The 17,500-nt window shown below is 45.3% G+C and overlaps 1 protein-coding gene across 3 annotated transcripts in view; it reads right to left on the reverse strand.

Annotated features, from left to right (window-relative positions):
* The window catches only part of LOC114565338 (protein FAM49B), a 26,349-nt gene that overhangs the window by 8,498 nt on the left and 351 nt on the right, over positions 1 to 17,500 (reverse strand). The window contains exons 1-6 of one of the 3 annotated variants that reach the window (XM_028593331.1): positions 9,500 to 9,590; positions 6,838 to 6,911; positions 5,847 to 5,968; positions 4,569 to 4,674; positions 1,042 to 1,178; positions 219 to 296 (exon numbers count right to left, since the gene is read on the reverse strand). In XM_028593331.1, the coding sequence (XP_028449132.1) occupies positions 219 to 296; positions 1,042 to 1,178; positions 4,569 to 4,674; positions 5,847 to 5,968; positions 6,838 to 6,910 (516 nt within the window). In that variant the 5' untranslated portion in view covers position 6,911; positions 9,500 to 9,590. Of the gene's footprint in view, positions 1 to 218; positions 297 to 1,041; positions 1,179 to 4,568; positions 4,675 to 5,679; positions 5,710 to 5,846; positions 5,969 to 6,837; positions 6,912 to 9,499; positions 9,591 to 17,500 lie in introns of those variants that run through there. The other 2 variants (XM_028593330.1, XM_028593332.1) reach the window with 2 other exon arrangements.

Raw genomic sequence — 17,500 nt, forward strand, 5'->3', positions numbered from 1 at the left:
ATGAGCACTTTAAGTCTTTTTAAGACCCTGCAGAAACCCAGCGTGCATACAATTTAACGATGCTGAACAAACGATGAAGAGGAACAACTGGATACACTCTCATCTCCTTCACCTTAAATGCACGTTTTTGGAAGTTGGAGTTCCCAAAGTTTCCAAAAACCTCAGATATATACCGGGCGTAATATGTGAGAGTTTTACAGCAGACATGTTTATCTTACAGACAGGTTGTTGATCCGCATGCGGCTGATGGTTCTGCGGTAGTAGCTGAAGTCGTTCTGGATGGCCGGGTTGGTCATCTGGAACAAAGAGAGGAGGGGAGGGGAGGGTGGATGAGGCGGAGGTAAAGGATGGGAGGAATAGGCCTTTTTCACGGCAGACATGTTGATGTCATAGTGGGAAAAGCACAGGTGTATTCAAAACCATTACTGATGGCTGCATTCCACTTAGGAGAGGTTACTGGTATTAAACCATTACTGATGGCTGCATTCCACTTAGGAGAGACCCTGGTATTAAACCATTACTGATGGCTGCATTCCACTTAGGAGAGACCCTGGTATTAAACCATTAATGATGGCTGCATTCCACTTAGGAGAGACCCTGGTATTAAACCATTAATGATGGCTGCATTCCACTTAGGAGAGGTCCTGGTATTAAACCATTACTGATGGCTGCATTCCACTTAGGAGAGGTCCTGGTATTAAACCATTACTGATGGCTGCATTCCACTTAGGAGAGACCCTGGTATTAAACCATTACTGATGGCTGCATTCCACTTAGGAGAGGTCCTGGTATTAAACCATTAATGATGGCTGCATTCCACTTAGGAGAGGTCCTGGTATTGTTCATGCTGACTCACTGAAATATCTTACTGGGACACTTGATGGAACTGAGCCATCGTTAAGGTGATCAGTCTCAGCTGTGCTTTTCCTGCTATGACAAGTCAACATGTCTGCTGTGAAAAAGGTCCATAGAGTAGGAGGAAGAGGAGGAGGAGGAAGAGGAGGAGGAGGAAGAGGAGGAGGAGGAGGAGTGTGAGCGGACCTTGAGTTCGTCGAAGCGCAGCGTGAAGTGCAGGATGTGGGCGAACTGGCGAGCCAGAGACTGTTTCTGCTCCAGGTGCTGGGTGGGGGTGGACGAGGAGCTGGTCAGGACATCCAGGAGACACCGCAGACTGGACTCTGATGGGGGGAGGGGAGGAGGGAGGGAGACAGGGAGGGAAACAGGGAGGGAGAGACAGGGAGGGAGACAGGGAGGGAGAGACAGGGAGGGAGACAGGGAGAGAGAGGGAAGGAGACAGGGAGAGAGACAGATAGAGAGGGAGACAGAGAGGGAAACAGAGAGAGAGACAGGGAGGTAGAACGAGAGGGAGACAGAGAGAAGGAGACAGAGAGGGAGACATAGACAGACAGAGAGAGAGAGAGAGAGAGAGAGAGAGAGAGAGAGAGAGAGACAGGGAGGTAGACAGAGAGAGAGACAGAGAGAGAGACAGAGATGGCGAGAGAGAGACAGACAGAGAGAGAGAGAGAGACAGGGGAGACAGAGAAAGAGAGACAGAGGAAGAGAAAGAGAGAGACAGGGAGGGAGACAGAGAGAGGGACAGGGGAGACAGAGAGAGGGACAGGTGAGACAGAGAGAGAGAGACAGAGAGAGAGACAGACAGGGAGGGAGATAGGGAGGGAGACAGAGAGAGGGACAGGTGAGACAGAGAGAGAGAGACAGAGAGAGACAGAGAGAGAGAGAGACAGACAGGGAGGGAGATAGGGAGGGAGACAGAGAGAGAGACAGGTAGGGAGACATGGAGACAGGTTAGTTTTTCTCATTGAATAACTACATCCAGTCTCTTCTTGTGCCCCTTTATCTTCCATCAGCGGTTTAACATGTACCGGTTTGTGTTTTCTCTTTAGTTTAGTGGGGGGGGGTGGCATCCTGTTTTCTCTTTACTTTAATGGGGGGCATATCTCCTGCACCCCCCCTGAAATCTACGCCCATGTTGGGAAGATTTCTCATAAAGAGGAAGTGGAGAATGACATCATGTTGTCAGTAATGTTGTACATTGTGTATTACAGCATGTTTTTCTCTGAAGAAGAAGAAGAGGACTCAGGCCCTGTTTACACCAAGGGGGGGTTAGCTTCGCTTCAGAACTCATACCTCCTATGGCGCCATTTTGATTCTAACAAGCCATCACCTCCCGTTAGCATCCCATTGACTCCCATTCATTCTGACGTCACTTTGACAGAGAATAACTTTACATCTGAAGCGTTTAAAGACTCTATTTCTCCGTTGTTCATTTCTAAAGAAACACGACAATGTATAAAAGGCTCCATTACCTCGTAGCTCACGTTATGGCTCCGTAGCAGAACGTTTTTATAACAATAGGCTAACGATTGGGTCATAACCACGAGACTTACTGTCACACAGTAGAGGAATTACCGTATAGTACAGGAGAAGCTCACAGGCAGTTTGGACTTCCATTATCTGTTTAGGTTTAATTACTAATGTTAACTAGTATGTTAGTGATCAGTAATTACTAATGTTAACTATCATGTTAGTGATCAGTAATTACTAATGTTAACTATCATGTTAGTGATCAGTAATTACTAATGTTAACTAGTATGTTAGTGATCAGTAATTACTAATGTTAACTATCATGTTAGTGATCAGTAATTACTAATGTTAACTAGTATGTTAGTGATCAGTAATTACTAATGTTAACTATCATGTTAGTGATCAGTAATTACTAATGTTAACTAGCATGTTAGTGATCAGTAATTACTAATGTTAACTAGCATGTTAGTGATCAGTAATTAGCCTGTGTCTATGTTATCTCCTTACATATACCTACACTCTCCGTCTCTGTGAGATTGGGAATGATTGAGATTTCTCTCTCACAGCTACCAGAAGACTTCACACTTTCAGACAGGTTGCTCACGTCACATCTACGTCTTCAAGCTCAGCTGGAGGCTGCTCAGTAACACTCAGCCAGCACCGGGAAAGAGACTTCTGATATCCTTCACTGGTCTCAGTCCAGAGCATCAAAATGGTGCCATAGGAGCTTTTTACCCCCCTTGGCTATACCAGACAACAATGACCTTTGAATTCTCCCCAGTTTTGTGTCAGGAAAAGAAAGAAATATAAACATGAAGTCCTAAAGAAGTCAGGAGAAAGTTCCTCGGCCATCACAGAAAAGAAGCGCCCAAAAACGTCAAAAAAAATGACAAAGATTTTGGCAAAAGTGACAAAAACTTCGAAAAAAGTGACAAAAACGTCAGAAAAAATTACAAAGATTTCGGCAAGTGACAAAAACGTCAAACAAAATGACAAAAACGTCAGAAAAAATGACAAAAATATCGGCAAAAGTGACAAAAACGTCAAAAAAAATGACAAAAATGTTGGCAAAAGTTACAACTTAAAAAAATGACAAAAACGTAAAAAAAAAAGACAAATTTCATAAAAATAACGTGAGGTACAAGGTAATGGAGTCTTTAATACATTGTCGTGTTTCTTTAGAAATAAACAACGGACAAATAAAGTCTTTAAACGCTTCAGATGTAAAGTTATTCGCTGTCAAAGTGACGTCAAAATGAATGGGAGTCAATGGGATGCTAACGGGAGGTGATGGCTTGGTAGCATCAAAATTGCGCCATAGGAGCTTTAACCCCCCTTGGCTATACCAGACAACAATGACCTTTGAATTCTCCCCAGTTTTCTGTCAGGAAAAGAAAGAAATATAAACATAAAGTCCTAAAGAAGTCAGGAGAAAGTTCCTCGGCCATCACAGAAAAGAAGCGCCCAAAAACGTCAAAAAAAATGACAACGATTTTGGCAAAAGTGACAAAAACTTCAAAAAAAGTGACAAAAACGTCAGAAAAAATGACAATCGGTACACGATCCGTTCTGCACATGCGCAGTTGTACGAGGATTCACGACGCTGCACGATCTGTTCCACGCTTCCGGTCGACAGCCAAGCTAACGCTAGTTTAGCTAACAGCTAATTTGGCTAACCGCTAGCTGAGACAGCATGTAATAACTTAAAAGACCCTCAAAATAAAACGTAAAAATAAACGTAAACATATATAACAGCTGTTACGTCAGTTCTACTCTACTTGTCTTTATTGTTATTACTGTAAAGTCTTAATGTAGCTTTAGCCTGCTTCTCCGATTAAGTTTGACTTAACGTCATTTTAGACTGAATCTAGCTGTCAGCCAGCGGTTAGCCGAATTAGCTGTTAGCTAAACTAACATTAGCTTCCCGTTGGAGGCTAGCCATAGGCTAGCGTGGTACAGATCGTGCTGGTTGTAAACAGTAATATCTTGCGCATGTGCAGAACGGATCGTGTACCGACAGCTGTTGTTGCTATTTTCTGGGATTCTGATTGGCTAACGTGGGCTTGAGCTTATCGTTACACCGCCACCTACAGGTCTGGCGTGCTCTTGGCGGCATATATACACTGGTACGCGTAAACGGACAGTTATTTTTTTAAACGGAGACGTTGAAATGTCCGTTTATGAAAATAGCCGGCCACGTGGAAACGTAGCGTGAGAGTGAAGACGTGTTGTCGGGTTCTTACCGAGCTTCTGGGAGAACTCGTAGAAGGTTTTCAGTTTTCCGACCAGAGGAACCACAGCTGACCAGGCTTTCTCCTGGACCCCCTCCACTCCAGGACTCTGGATCGCCTGGACACACATAGAGACACACACACAGAGACACACACACACACACACACACACAGACAGAGACACACACACACACAGATAGAGACACACACACACACATAGAGAGACACACACACACACACACACACACACACACAGACAGACAGAGACACACGCACACACACACACGGACAGACAGAGACACACACACACACACACGGACAGAGACACACACAGCCAAACACACACACACACACACACACACAGACAGACACACACACACACACACACACAGACACACACACACACACACACACACACACACACACACACACACACACACACACACACACACACACACACACACACACACACAGAGATACACAGAGACACACACACACATAGAGACACACACACACACACACACACACACACACACACACACACACACAGACAGAGACACACACACACACATAGAGACACACACACACACACACACACAGAGACACACAGACAGAGACACTTACACACACACACATAGAGACACACACACAGAGATACACAGAGACACAGACACACACACACACACACGCAGACAGATAGACACACACGCAGACACACACACACAAACACACAGACAGAAACGCAGACAGACACAGACAGACAGACAGATGCGCACACACAGACACACACAGACACACACACACACACACACACACACATAGAGACACACACACACACAGAGATACACAGAGACACACACACACAGACAGATAGACACACACGCACACACACACACACACACACAGACAGAAACGCAGACAGACACAGACAAACAGACAGACAGATGCGCACACACAGACACACACGTAGACTTAGTCTATATTCATGTGTGTGAAATAAGCCAATGAAATGAATGAGTAGAGAACTGACCTGTCGTATGCGTGTATGTGTGTGTGTGTGTGTGTGTGTGTGTGTGTGTGTGTGTGTGTGTGTCTCTCTGTGTGTGTGTGTGTGTGAGCTGACCTGTCGTATCTCCTCTCCTGCTCCTCTGTAGGTCTGTGTGTGTGTCTCTCTGTGTGTGTGTGTGTCTGTCTGTGTGTGTGTGTGTGTGTGTGTGTGTGTGTGTGTGTGTGTGTGTGTGTGTGTGTGTGTGTGTGTGTGTGTGTGTGTGTGTGTGTGTGTGAGCTGACCTGTCGTATCTCCTCTCCTGCTCCTCTGTAGGTCTGCAGGTCTTCCAGGACGACCCGAGCCTCCGTCAGGACCTGGTTCACCTCCTCCCACACTGCCGTCTCCGACTGAGAGGGCTGGGCGTCTGCAGGGGGGTCAAAGGTCAAACACACACTGCCTGTCTGTCTGTCTGTGTGTGTGAGTGTGTGTGTGGGGGTGTGGGTGTGTGTGGTTGTGGGTGTGATTGTGTGTGTGTGTGTGTGTGTGTGTGTGTGTGTGTGTGTGTGTGTGTGTGTGTGTGGTGGTGGGGGTGGGTGTGGGTGTGAGTGCGTGTGTGCACGTGCCTGTGTCTGTCTGTCTGTGCGTGTGTGTGTGTGCGTGCGTGTGTGCGTGGTGTGCGTGCATGTGTGTGTGCGTGCGTGTGTGCATGCGTGCATGTGTGTATGTCTGTCTGTGCGTGCGTGCCTGTCTGTCTGTCTGTGCGTGTGTGTGTGCGTGTGTGCGTGCGTGCATGTGTGTGTGCATGTGCGTGCGTGCATGTATGTGTGTGCATGTGTGCGTGGTGTGCGTGCATGTGTGTGTGCGTGCGTGCATGCATGCGTGCGTGCATGTGTGTGTGTCTCTGTGTCTGTGCGTGCGTGCGTGGTGTGCGTGCGTGCATGTGTGTGCGCATGCATGTTTGTGTGCGTGCGTGCGTTCGTGCATGTGTGTGTGTGTGTCTCTGTGTGTGTGTGTCTCTGTCTGTGTGTGTGTGTGTGTGTGGTGTGTGTGTGTGTCTGTGTGTGTGTGTGTGTGTGTGTGTGTGTGTGTGTGTGTGTGTGTGTGTGTGTCTGTGTGTGTGTGTGTGTGTGTGTGTGTGTGTGTGTGTGTGTGTGTGTGTGTGTGTGTGTGTGTGTCTGTGTCTGTGTGTGTGTGTGTGTGTGTGTGTGTGTGTGTGTGTGTGTGTGTGTGTGTGTGTGTGTGTGTGTGTGTGTGTGTGTGTGTGTCTGCATGTGTGCGTGCTGTGCGTCTCACTCTCAAAGTCCAGGAAGAAGTTTCCACCATTGTTGTCGATGTCTCTGGTTAACACCTTGATCAGGTTCCCCATGCTGCCAACACACACACACACACACACACACACACACACACACACACACACACACAGAGAGAGGACATTTAGTTTGATTAAAGTCAGGAATCAGCTGTACTTCAGCAGCTGAGAAGCCACAGGGTCTGATTTTATATATATATATATATATATATACTTCCATTCAGTAGATGTCCCCATAGTATTACTGTACTTGGATGTTGAATTACTTTTTCCGATGTTTTGCAGAATTTTTTTGGGACGTTTTTGTCACTTTTGTTGAGCATTTTTGAATTTTTTTTGCCTTTTCAGAAGTTTTTGGAACTTTTATTGATATTTTGTCATTTTTTTCCAAAGTTTTTGTCACTTTTGCCAAAATGTTTGGAATTTTTATTGACATTTATGTAATTTTTCCGAAGTTTTTGTCACTTTTGCCGACATTTTTGGCAATTCTTTTCGACATTTTTGGGCTCTTCTTTTCTCTGATGGCCGAGGAACTTTCTCCTGACTTCTTCAGGACTTTATGTGGACCAAACTGTGACAATATGACACAAAGCCTATCAATAAACTAAACATGTCTGGCCCTTGGTGTGGTTCTTGGTCTGGTCACACTTTTCCAGTGTGGCCCTCTGGGAAGTTGAGTTTGACACCACTGCGTTAGTTAGTTAGTGTTACTGTGTGACTTTGGTGTTTTAAAGAGTCAGGAACTAACTAAACTGAGGCCCTGTTTACACGATGACAAAATATTTGATCAGATGTGTCTTTCGTTTAGACGGCGACGGCGTTTTTGGGGGCTTAAAAATGCAAAGAAGTGAAACCACCAGAGTGGAAATCTTAAAAGGTCCCATGGCATGAAAATGTCACTTTATAAGAAATGCAGAAAGGTGCAATGGTAATGTAGTGTAAGAGAGTTTCACCGCAAGTTTTCTATCTACGCAAGTACAACAGGCTACACAATATATCAAAAATAGAATAAATCAGTACTTAACTATACATACAGTGCCTTGCAAAAGTATTCACCCCCCTTGGCTTTTTACCTATTTTGTTACATTACAGCCTTTAGTTCAATGTTTTTTTTTTATCTGAATTTTATGTGATTGATCAGAACACAATGGTCTAAGTTGGTGAAGTGAAATGAGAAAAATATATACATAAAACTATTTTTTAAGAATTCTTTTTTTAGGTAAAAAGCCAAGGGGGGTGAATACTTTTGCAAGGCACTGTACACATTAATGAAAGACTTAAGGAAAGTTTTACGTTAAAGTTGAAAAGTGTTCATACAGGCAAATAGAACAGGGTGGTGTATTGACCATACAGGCAAGCTAGTAAAATCAAATGGGCAGGTGGCTAATATAGCCTAATAAAGCCTAATATAGCATAATATAGCATAATAGAGCCTAATATAGCTAATATCAGTCCAGTCCAGGGTAGTCCAGGGTAGTCCAGAGCAGTTTATATGTATGCATAAAGGCACCCTGATGAAGGCATGGTACAAAGGGCAGTGTGCAGAGCAGACTTACACACTTCAGTCAATCACACTTCTCCCCTTCTGTGTAGCATTGAAGAGCTTAATGCACATGCGTCAAACTCGAGGCCTGGGGGCCAAATCCGGCCCCCAGGCCCAGGGCAGATTATCTATCAATTTACGTTCACAAAACATTTTGGCCCACCTACTTTTTGTCATTTTGCCAACATTTTTGTAATTTTTTCTGATGTTTTTCCCACTTTTTCTGAAGTTTTTGTAATATTTTGATGTTCTTGTCATTTTTCCAAAATGTTTGTAATTTTTTTGGGACCTTTTTGTCACTTTTTTCGATGTTTTTGTAAAACTTTTTGACCTTTTTGTGACTTTTTTCAGACGTTCTTGTAATTTTTCCTGAAGTTTTTGTAATATTTTGACGTTTTTGTCACTTTTGCTTGATTTTTTTTTTAAACCTTTTTGTCACTTTTTACGACGTTTTTGGGCTCTTCTTTTCTCGGATGGCCGAGGAACTTTCTCCTGACTTCTTCAGGACTTTATGTCGACCAAACTGTAAGTGAGAGGACTATAATATGACACGTGCAATAATACAGTCAAATATATTTTACTTTTTCGATTAAATAAAAGCCTATCAATGAACCAAACATGTCTGGCCCTTGGTGAAGTTGAGTTTGACACATGCCTGGCCTAATGGTTCTACGCAGCCACGCCGCCTCGGTGGTGTTGTGTGCATACTTCGCATTTCACACACTTTTGCGTCACCATATGCACGCTAGATTTCCCCCCCAAAACGCTCATCTAAACGCGGAAATAAAAAGTGAGAACGCAACGGCACTTTTGCATTTTCTCTTCAGATGCTTTCGGTCCAAACGCAGCCTGACACCATAACTAACCGATGGAGGCAGCTGTAGAGAAGTAACTCCCATTATGTGCCCAAAAATGTCAGTTTTTGGTCAAAAGGAGTCTGGTGGGTCTGCAGAGAGCAGAGATAACTGGCTTCAGATCCCCGTCTGAAATACAAGTAGCTCTACAGTACACTTCAGTACAGCACTCGAGTACACGTACTGAGTTACCTTCCAGCACCTTGAATTACAACAACAAACTGCAGGTTAACCTTTCGAGCTACTTACTGCGAGTGTAAAAAGGAAACTCAGCGTTCTGAAAATAAACTCCCTAAAATAAAAGCGTGCGGCTCTGCAGAGCGATGCGGCTCGGTGCGATTCGGCGAGCTGCAGACTGAGCTGGAAACGGCGTCTACTCTTTCACACAAAAACAGTTCAAAAAGAGGAAGTGATAAAGTCTCTGAAAGTTTGGCCTAAATTTAAAACAGAGGAAGTAAAGCAGACGGTGTGAGAAAGACAAACTGCACGCTGCATGTACAGAGAGTTTGTTCTGACGGTATTTGTACGCATTTTCAATACTTTTTTGTCTCTTCTTCGTGTTCACACGCAGAAAAACTGCCAAACATCAAAACATTTTGGAGGTTCTTCACCCCAAAAGAGAGAATAATTTCCTCTTGTGTTGGAGGGAAGACATGTTGAGGAACACACATTATTTCAGCCTTTTAAATACTGTTAATTTCTCACCTTTTGCTAGGACTTCTTCATGTAGCATTGAAAGACAGACAGAAAGACACAGGCACGCACACGCACACTCACACACACACACACACACACACACTCACACAGACTCACACACACACACACAGACTCACACACACTCCCAAAATTGCAAGAATCCTGCATCAAACCTAACCCTAACTCTGCTTCATATATGTTGAACTGCTTCAAGTGCTGCAGTCGAAAGCACACACACACACACGCACACACACACACACACACACACACACACACACACACACACACACACACACACACACACACACACACACACACACACACACACACACACACACACACACACACACACACACACACACACACACACACGTCTGTATTACTATCTTCGTGGGGACATGTTATTGACATAATGCATTCCCTAGCCCCTTACCCTAACCTTAACCATCACAACTAAATGCCTAACCTTAACCCTTACCCTAACCTTAACCATCACAACTAAATGCCTAACCTTAACCCTTACCTTAACCATCACAACTAAATGCCTAACCTTAACCCTAACCTTAACCATCACAACTAAATGCCTAACCTAAACCCTTACCCTAACCTTAACCATCACAACTAAATGCCTAACCTTAACCCTTACCCTAACCTTAACCATCACAACTAAATGCCTTACCTTAACCCTTACCTTAACCATCACAACTAAATGCCTAACCTTAACCCTTACCTTAACCATCACAACTAAATGCCTAACCTTAACCCTTACCTTAACCATCACAACTAAATGCCTAACCTTAACCCTTACCTTAACCATCACAACTAAATGCCTAACCTTAACCCTTACCCTAACCTTAACCATCACAACTAAATACCTAACCTTAACCCTTACCCTCACCCTAACCATAACCTAATTCTAACCCTAATCCTAAAACCAAGTCTTAACCCTCAAACAGCCCTTTAAACTCGTGGGGACCAGCATTTTGGTCCCCACGAGGCTGTGCAGACCCCACAAGTATACTGTAATCCCCGGTTTTTGGACCCCACGAATATAGTAAAACGGGTACACACACACACACACACACACACACACACACACACACACACACACACACACACACACACACACTCCGAAAATTGCAAGAATCCTGCATCAAACCTAACTCTAACTCCATCATCATGGAGTTGAAAAGCGCGCGCACACACACACACACACACACACACACACACACACACACACACACACACACACACACACACACACACACACACACACACAGTTTATTTGTGTGATTTAGGATATGTTTAATGTATTCTCTGCAGGTTTTTATAGTGAGAAGTCTTTGTTCATGACCTTTATAAAAACTGTCCTCCTCACCACATGTCTTTTTATTTCTGCACCAACGCAGCAGCTGTCAGTGTGACTTCTCATTTTAAACTTTTTGAGAATAAAGCTGCCAGGAAACCAAAATACAGGGAACCGGATGTATAGACGCCTATAAAAAAAGTACAAGCCTTCAGTGCTAATACACTCAAAGTTTGACTGGAGCACAGTTCAAGGTTGTACATGTTTAGTTTCATGATTTATGCTCCTAAGTACTGCAGAACGAGTTAGCTGCAGCTCAACATCTGCCTCCATCGGAGGATAAGTGGGGTCTCCTCTGGCTGCCTCCTCGCTGCAGATTAGCTGCAGCTCAATAGGTGGGGCCTCCATCGGAGGATAGGTGGGGTCTCCTCTAGCTGCAGATAGGTGGGGCTGCAGATAGGTGGGGTCTCCTCTAGCTGTAGATAGGTGGGGTCTCCTCTAGCTGCAGATGGGGTGGGGTCTCCTCTAGCTGTAGATAGGTGGGGTCTCCTCTAGCTGTAGATAGGTGGGGTCTCCTCTAGCTGTAGATAGGTGGGGTCTCCTCAAGCTGTAGATAGGGGGGTCTCCTCTCCTCAGGTGGGGCTGTGTAGATAGGTGGGGTCTCCTCTAGGTGGGGCTGTAGAAAGGTGGGGTCTCCCCTGTAGAGCTGTAGATAGGTGGGGTCTCCTCAAGCTGTAGATAGGTGGGGTCTCCTCAAGCTGTAGATAGGTGGGGTCTCCTCTAGTTGTAGATAGGTGGGGTCTCCTCTAGCTGTAGATAGGTGGGGTCTCCTCTAGCTGTAGATAGGTGGGGTCTCCTCTAGCTGTAGAAAGGTGGGGTCTCCTCTAGCTAGAGATGGGGTCTCCTCTAGCTGTAGATAGGGTGGGGTCTCCTCCTCTAGCTAGGTGGGGTAGATAGATGGGGTCTCCCCTAGCTGTAGATAGGTGGGGTCTCCCCTAGCTGTAGATAGGTGGGGTCTCCTCTAGCTGTAGATAGGTGGGGTCTCCTCTAGCTGTAGAAAGGTGGGGTCTCCTCTGGGGCTAGATAGATAGGTGGGGTCTCCTCTAGCTGTAGATAGGTGGGGTCTCCCCTAGCTGTAGATAGGTGGGGGGTAGATCTGTAGATAGGTGGGGCTGTAGATAGGTGGGGTGGGGTCTCCTCTAGCTGTAGATAGGTGGGGTCTCCTCTAGCTGTAGATAGGTGGGGTCTCCTCTAGTTGGGGTCTCCTCAGCTGTAGATAGGTGGGGGCTGGGGTCTCCCTAGCTGTAGATAGCTGTAGATAGGTGGGGTCTCCTCTAGCTGTGATAGATAGGTGGGGTCTCCTCTGGGGTCTCCTCTAGCTGTAGATAGGTGGGGTCTCCTCTAGCTGTAGATAGGTGGGGTCTCCCCTAGCTGTAGATAGGTGGGGTCTCCTCCTCAAGCTGTAGATAGGTGGGGTCTCCTCCTCAAGCTGTAGATAGGTGGGGTCTCCCTAGCTGTAGATAGGTGGGGTCCTCTAGGGTGGGGTCTCCTCTAGCTGTAGATAGGTGGGGTCTCCTCTAGCTGTAGATAGGTGGGGTCTCCTCTAGCTGCTGTGGGGATAGGTGGGGTCTCCTGTAGATAGGTGTAGATCTGGGGCTAGCTGTAGAAGGTGGGGTCTCCTCTAGTTGTAGATAGGTGGGGTCTCCTCTAGCTGTAGATAGGTGGGGTCTCCTCTAGCTGTAGATAGGTGGGGTCTCCCTCTAGCTGTAGATAGGTGGGGTCTCCTCTAGCTGTAGATAGGTGGGGTCTCCTCTAGCTGTAGATAGGTGGGGTCTCCTCTAGCTGTAGATAGGTGGTAGATAGATAGGTGGGGTCTCCTCTAGCTGTAGATAGGTGGGGTCTCTAGCTGTAGATAGCTGTAGATAGGTGGGGTCTCCTCTAGCTGTAGATAGGTGGGGTCTCCCTCTAGCTGTAGATAGGTGGGGTCTCCTCTAGCTGTAGATAGGTGGGGGGTGGGGTCTCCTCTAGCTGTAGATAGGTGGGGTCTCCTCAAGCTGTAGATAGGTCTCCTCCAGCTGTAGATAGGTGGGGTCTCCTCTAGCTGTAGATGGGTGGGGTCTCTCCCCCTGTAGATAGGTGGGGTCTCCTCTAGCTGTAGATAGGTGGGGTCTCCTCTAGCTGTAGATAGGTGGGGTCTCCTCAGCTGTAGATAGGTGGGGTCTCCTCTGTAGATAGGTGGGGCTGTAGATAGCTGTGGGGTCCTCCTCTAGCTGTAGATAGGTGGGGTCTCCTCTAGCTGTAGATGGGTGGGGTCTCCTCTAGCTGTAGATAGGTGGGGTCTCCTCTAGCTGTAGATAGGTGGGGTCTCCTAGCTGTAGATAGGTGGCTGTAGATAGGTGGGGTCTCCTCTAGCTGTAGATAGATGGGGGTGGGGTCTCCTGGGGTCTCCCCTAGCTGTAGATAGGTGGGGTCTCCCTCTGGGGCTGTAGGTGGGGTCTCCTCTAGCTGTAGATAGGTGGGGTCTCCTCTAGCTGTAGATAGGTGAGGTCTCCTCTAGCTGTAGATAGGTGGGGTCTCCCCTAGCTGTAGATAGGTGGGGTCTCCTCTAGCTGTAGATAGGTGGGGTCTCCTCTAGCTGTAGATAGATGGGGTCTCCTCTAGCTGTAGATAGGTGGGGTCTGACGCTCCTCAAACGCACCACACAATACTAACAAACTCAACGCTCTCAGGTCTGACGCTCCTCAAACGCACCACACAATACTAACAAACTCAACGCTCTCAGGTCTGACGCTCCTCAAACGCACCACACAATACTAACAAACTCAAATCTCTCAGGTCGGACGTTCCTCAAACGCACCAGACAATACTAACAAACTCAACGCTCTCAGGTCTGACGTTCCTCAAACGCACCAGACAATACTAACAAACTCAACGCTCTCAGGTCTGACGTTCCTCAAACGCACCAGACAATACTAACAAACTCAACGCTCTCAGGTCTGACGTTCCTCAAACGCACCAGACAATACTAACAAACTCAACGCTCTCAGGTCTGACACAAGTGTGTAAGTCTCATCAGGAAAATGTAGTGAAAGTATTAAAAGTAAATAAAAAAATCCTCCCATTTTAGAAACTGGAAACGATCCAAACAGTTGTGACGATCAACTTTCCTTCGCTCTTCCTTTCTTTCTTTCTGGATCTTTCCTTTGTTTCCTTCTGTCTTAGCTGTGTCTGAAACCGTTCCCTCATTCACTCCCTCACTATCCCTCTATAGTGTCTATTGAATAGTGGACATATATATATATATATATATAGGGAACAATATAACAAGATTTCGGACACTACGCTTAAAGCTAGGGGAGGGAATCACCAGAGGCCTTACGATACAATATTATTGCGATTTTAAAGATATTGCAATATTCTGCGATATATTGCAATTTATTACCTTTTTTCCAACATCAAATTTTTCCAATGATGTCCCCAAAAGAAAACTTTGTCAACATCTGCTTTATCTAAAAAGATACATTTCTCTGTTTGTTCATCTCACTTCAATTTTATTGCTGCAAAATGGGATTGTCAAGCAGACAGACTGACCAACACATATATAATAAAAGATCAATACTTGGCGTCTGTGTATCGATACAGTATTGCCACGGAAAATATTGCGACACTATGCTGTATCGATTTTTTCCTCCACCCCTACTTAAAGCGCCCATATTCTGCTCATTTTCAGGTTCATAACTGTATTTTAAGGTTGTACCAGAATAGGTTTACATGGTTTAATATTCAAAAAACACCATATTTTAGTTGTACTGCACAGCTCTCTCTCACTGCTGCAGCTGTTCTTCACCTGGTTTCTGTTTTAGCTACAGAGTGAGACCTCTTTTCATCTTCTTCTTCTGTACTATCTTTGATTGCACTCGCACATGCTCAGTAGCTCAGATCGTAGATCATGTCAGCTAGCTCCATAGACAGTAAAAGAAAGGCTGTTTCTCCGACTTCAGTCAGTTACAAGGCAGGATCAGCTTTTAAACGAGGCAGCACATAGACGTAGTTATTTTGGAGATTTGGGTGAACTAGTGTGTGTTGTAGCAGTGCTTTGCTATTGAGAACGAGCTAGCATGCTAGCGTTAGCATGCTAACGGTTGCGGTTAGCCAGCTCTTTTTGGCTTCTGACGTTGAAAGCCGTTTAGATGTTGACCAGCTCACCAGGAGACTGAAGGCAGGACACATTCAGAAACCAGATCTCACTCACAACACCATGGATGGATGTTTTCAAAGTTTGTATGAGTGTGGAAGCACCAGAGACACAAAATAACACCCAAATCACCAGAAAAAGTGATTTTTTTTCATAATATGGGCACTTTAAAACACAACGTTGCGCGACTTGGGTCAGTAGCTGCGTCTGTTATCTGTGTGGCGGAGGTGGGCAAAAAAAACAGGAACTACAATACTTCTAATACGTGCCCGAAACTAACCGAGCACCTGCAGGAGGTGCATTCTGGGCGCGCTGGTCTTACAGGGAGGTGTGTTCAGGTGCATTCTGGGCGTACTGGTCTTACAGGGAGGTGTGTTCAGGTGCATTCTGGGCGTGCTGGTCTTACAGGGAGGTGTGTTCAGGTGCATTCTGGGCGTGCTGGTCTTACAGGGAGGTGTGTTCAGGTGCATTCTGGGCGTGCTGGTCTTACAGGGAGGTGTGTTCAGGTGCATTCTGGGCGCGCTGGTCTTACAGGGAGGTGTGTTCAGGTGCATTCTGGGCGTGCTGGTCTTACAGGAGGTGTGTTCAGGTGCATTCTGGGCGTGCTGGTCTTACAGGGAGGTGTGTTCAGATGCATTCTGGGCGTGCTGGTCTTACAGGGAGGTGTGTTCAGGTGCATTCTGGGCGTGCTGGTCTTACAGGGAGGTGTGTTCAGGTGCATTGTGGGCGTGCTGGTCTTACAGGGAGGTGTGTTCAGGTGCATTCTGGGAGTATTGCTATCTTGAGGCAGCGGGAAGTGATCTCACCATTGACCAACAAAAACCTGGTCTACAGTAAAGTCAATAATGCAGCATTTCATTGTTATTTTAACAGAGCATTAGTCAAAAGCTCCTAGGCTCGTGCACAGCGCGCGCACACTATGCTTGTTACACACACAGGGACACAGCAGCACACACACACACACACACACACACACACACACACACACACACACACACACACAGGGACACACAGCAGCACACACACACACACACACACACACACAGGGACACACAGCAGCACACAAACATGCAGAAGATTACAAATAAAAATATTAGGGTGCAAATCCTCCATCTTAACAGCAATGCTCCAAGGTCCAAACGCGCCTGGCTTTTAAAGGGAATGGGAGATGATCTCTGATTGGTTGATTGCATGTTACGCCCAAAACACACCTCTGATTAATGAAGACACTAAGGACAACCCTTTAGGACCAGGCGCCTGGCACACACAGACCCTTTTTACTGCCGTCAAACTAGCAAAAAGAAAATTGACGACATCTAACTCTGTTCTATGAATGTATTTCACCCACAAATAAGCTACTGTACGAGGCTTACGTTAGTCACTTTCTGTACTTGTGCTGTGTGTACTGTTAACTGATTCTACTTGCAAGTAAACTAAACTTTAATATAACTTCAGTGGTTCCGTCTATTTATATGATAATGAAATTAATCTAACAATTATTGTATTGCATTGTTGTATAGTGGTCTGTGTTTGTCGAATGTGTAAATAAATATAACAAAAAAAAACAATGAAATGGTCTCTAAACAGTATCCTGACTAAACTTTGACAGTCTGTGATTATTATTATTATATAAGTATTTGTCAATATAATTAATGATTTCAGAACAAAAAAATGTGGTATAATTTCATTTCAATGAGGTTTATTGACTATGTATTCCAAAAAAAAAGTGCAAAACTAGTGGTAATGAGTTGATATTAGTGGTGAATCCGGTGGTAGTGGGAAAAAAGCACTTAAAAAAAGCTACAAGTGGCAAAAAACTCGAAAAAAAGCGTCTCATAAAAGGTATATTTGTATTTGCATCGTCGACGTGCAGACAACACGAGGGCTAAGTAACATTTTCAAATCAGGACTTGTACTGTAACGAAGTATTGTACCAGTGTGGTGTCAGGAGACTACTTTTATGACCGCCGTGGTGTCTCAATAATCGGATCCCAACCCAGAAATGAAGACTTTAAACTCTCCGGAAGTGACTTAATAATGATAATAACACGAC

This window comes from Perca flavescens, chromosome 12 (genome assembly GCF_004354835.1).
Source record: "Perca flavescens isolate YP-PL-M2 chromosome 12, PFLA_1.0, whole genome shotgun sequence".
In the NCBI taxonomy this organism is placed as follows: Eukaryota; Metazoa; Chordata; class Actinopteri; order Perciformes; family Percidae; genus Perca; species Perca flavescens.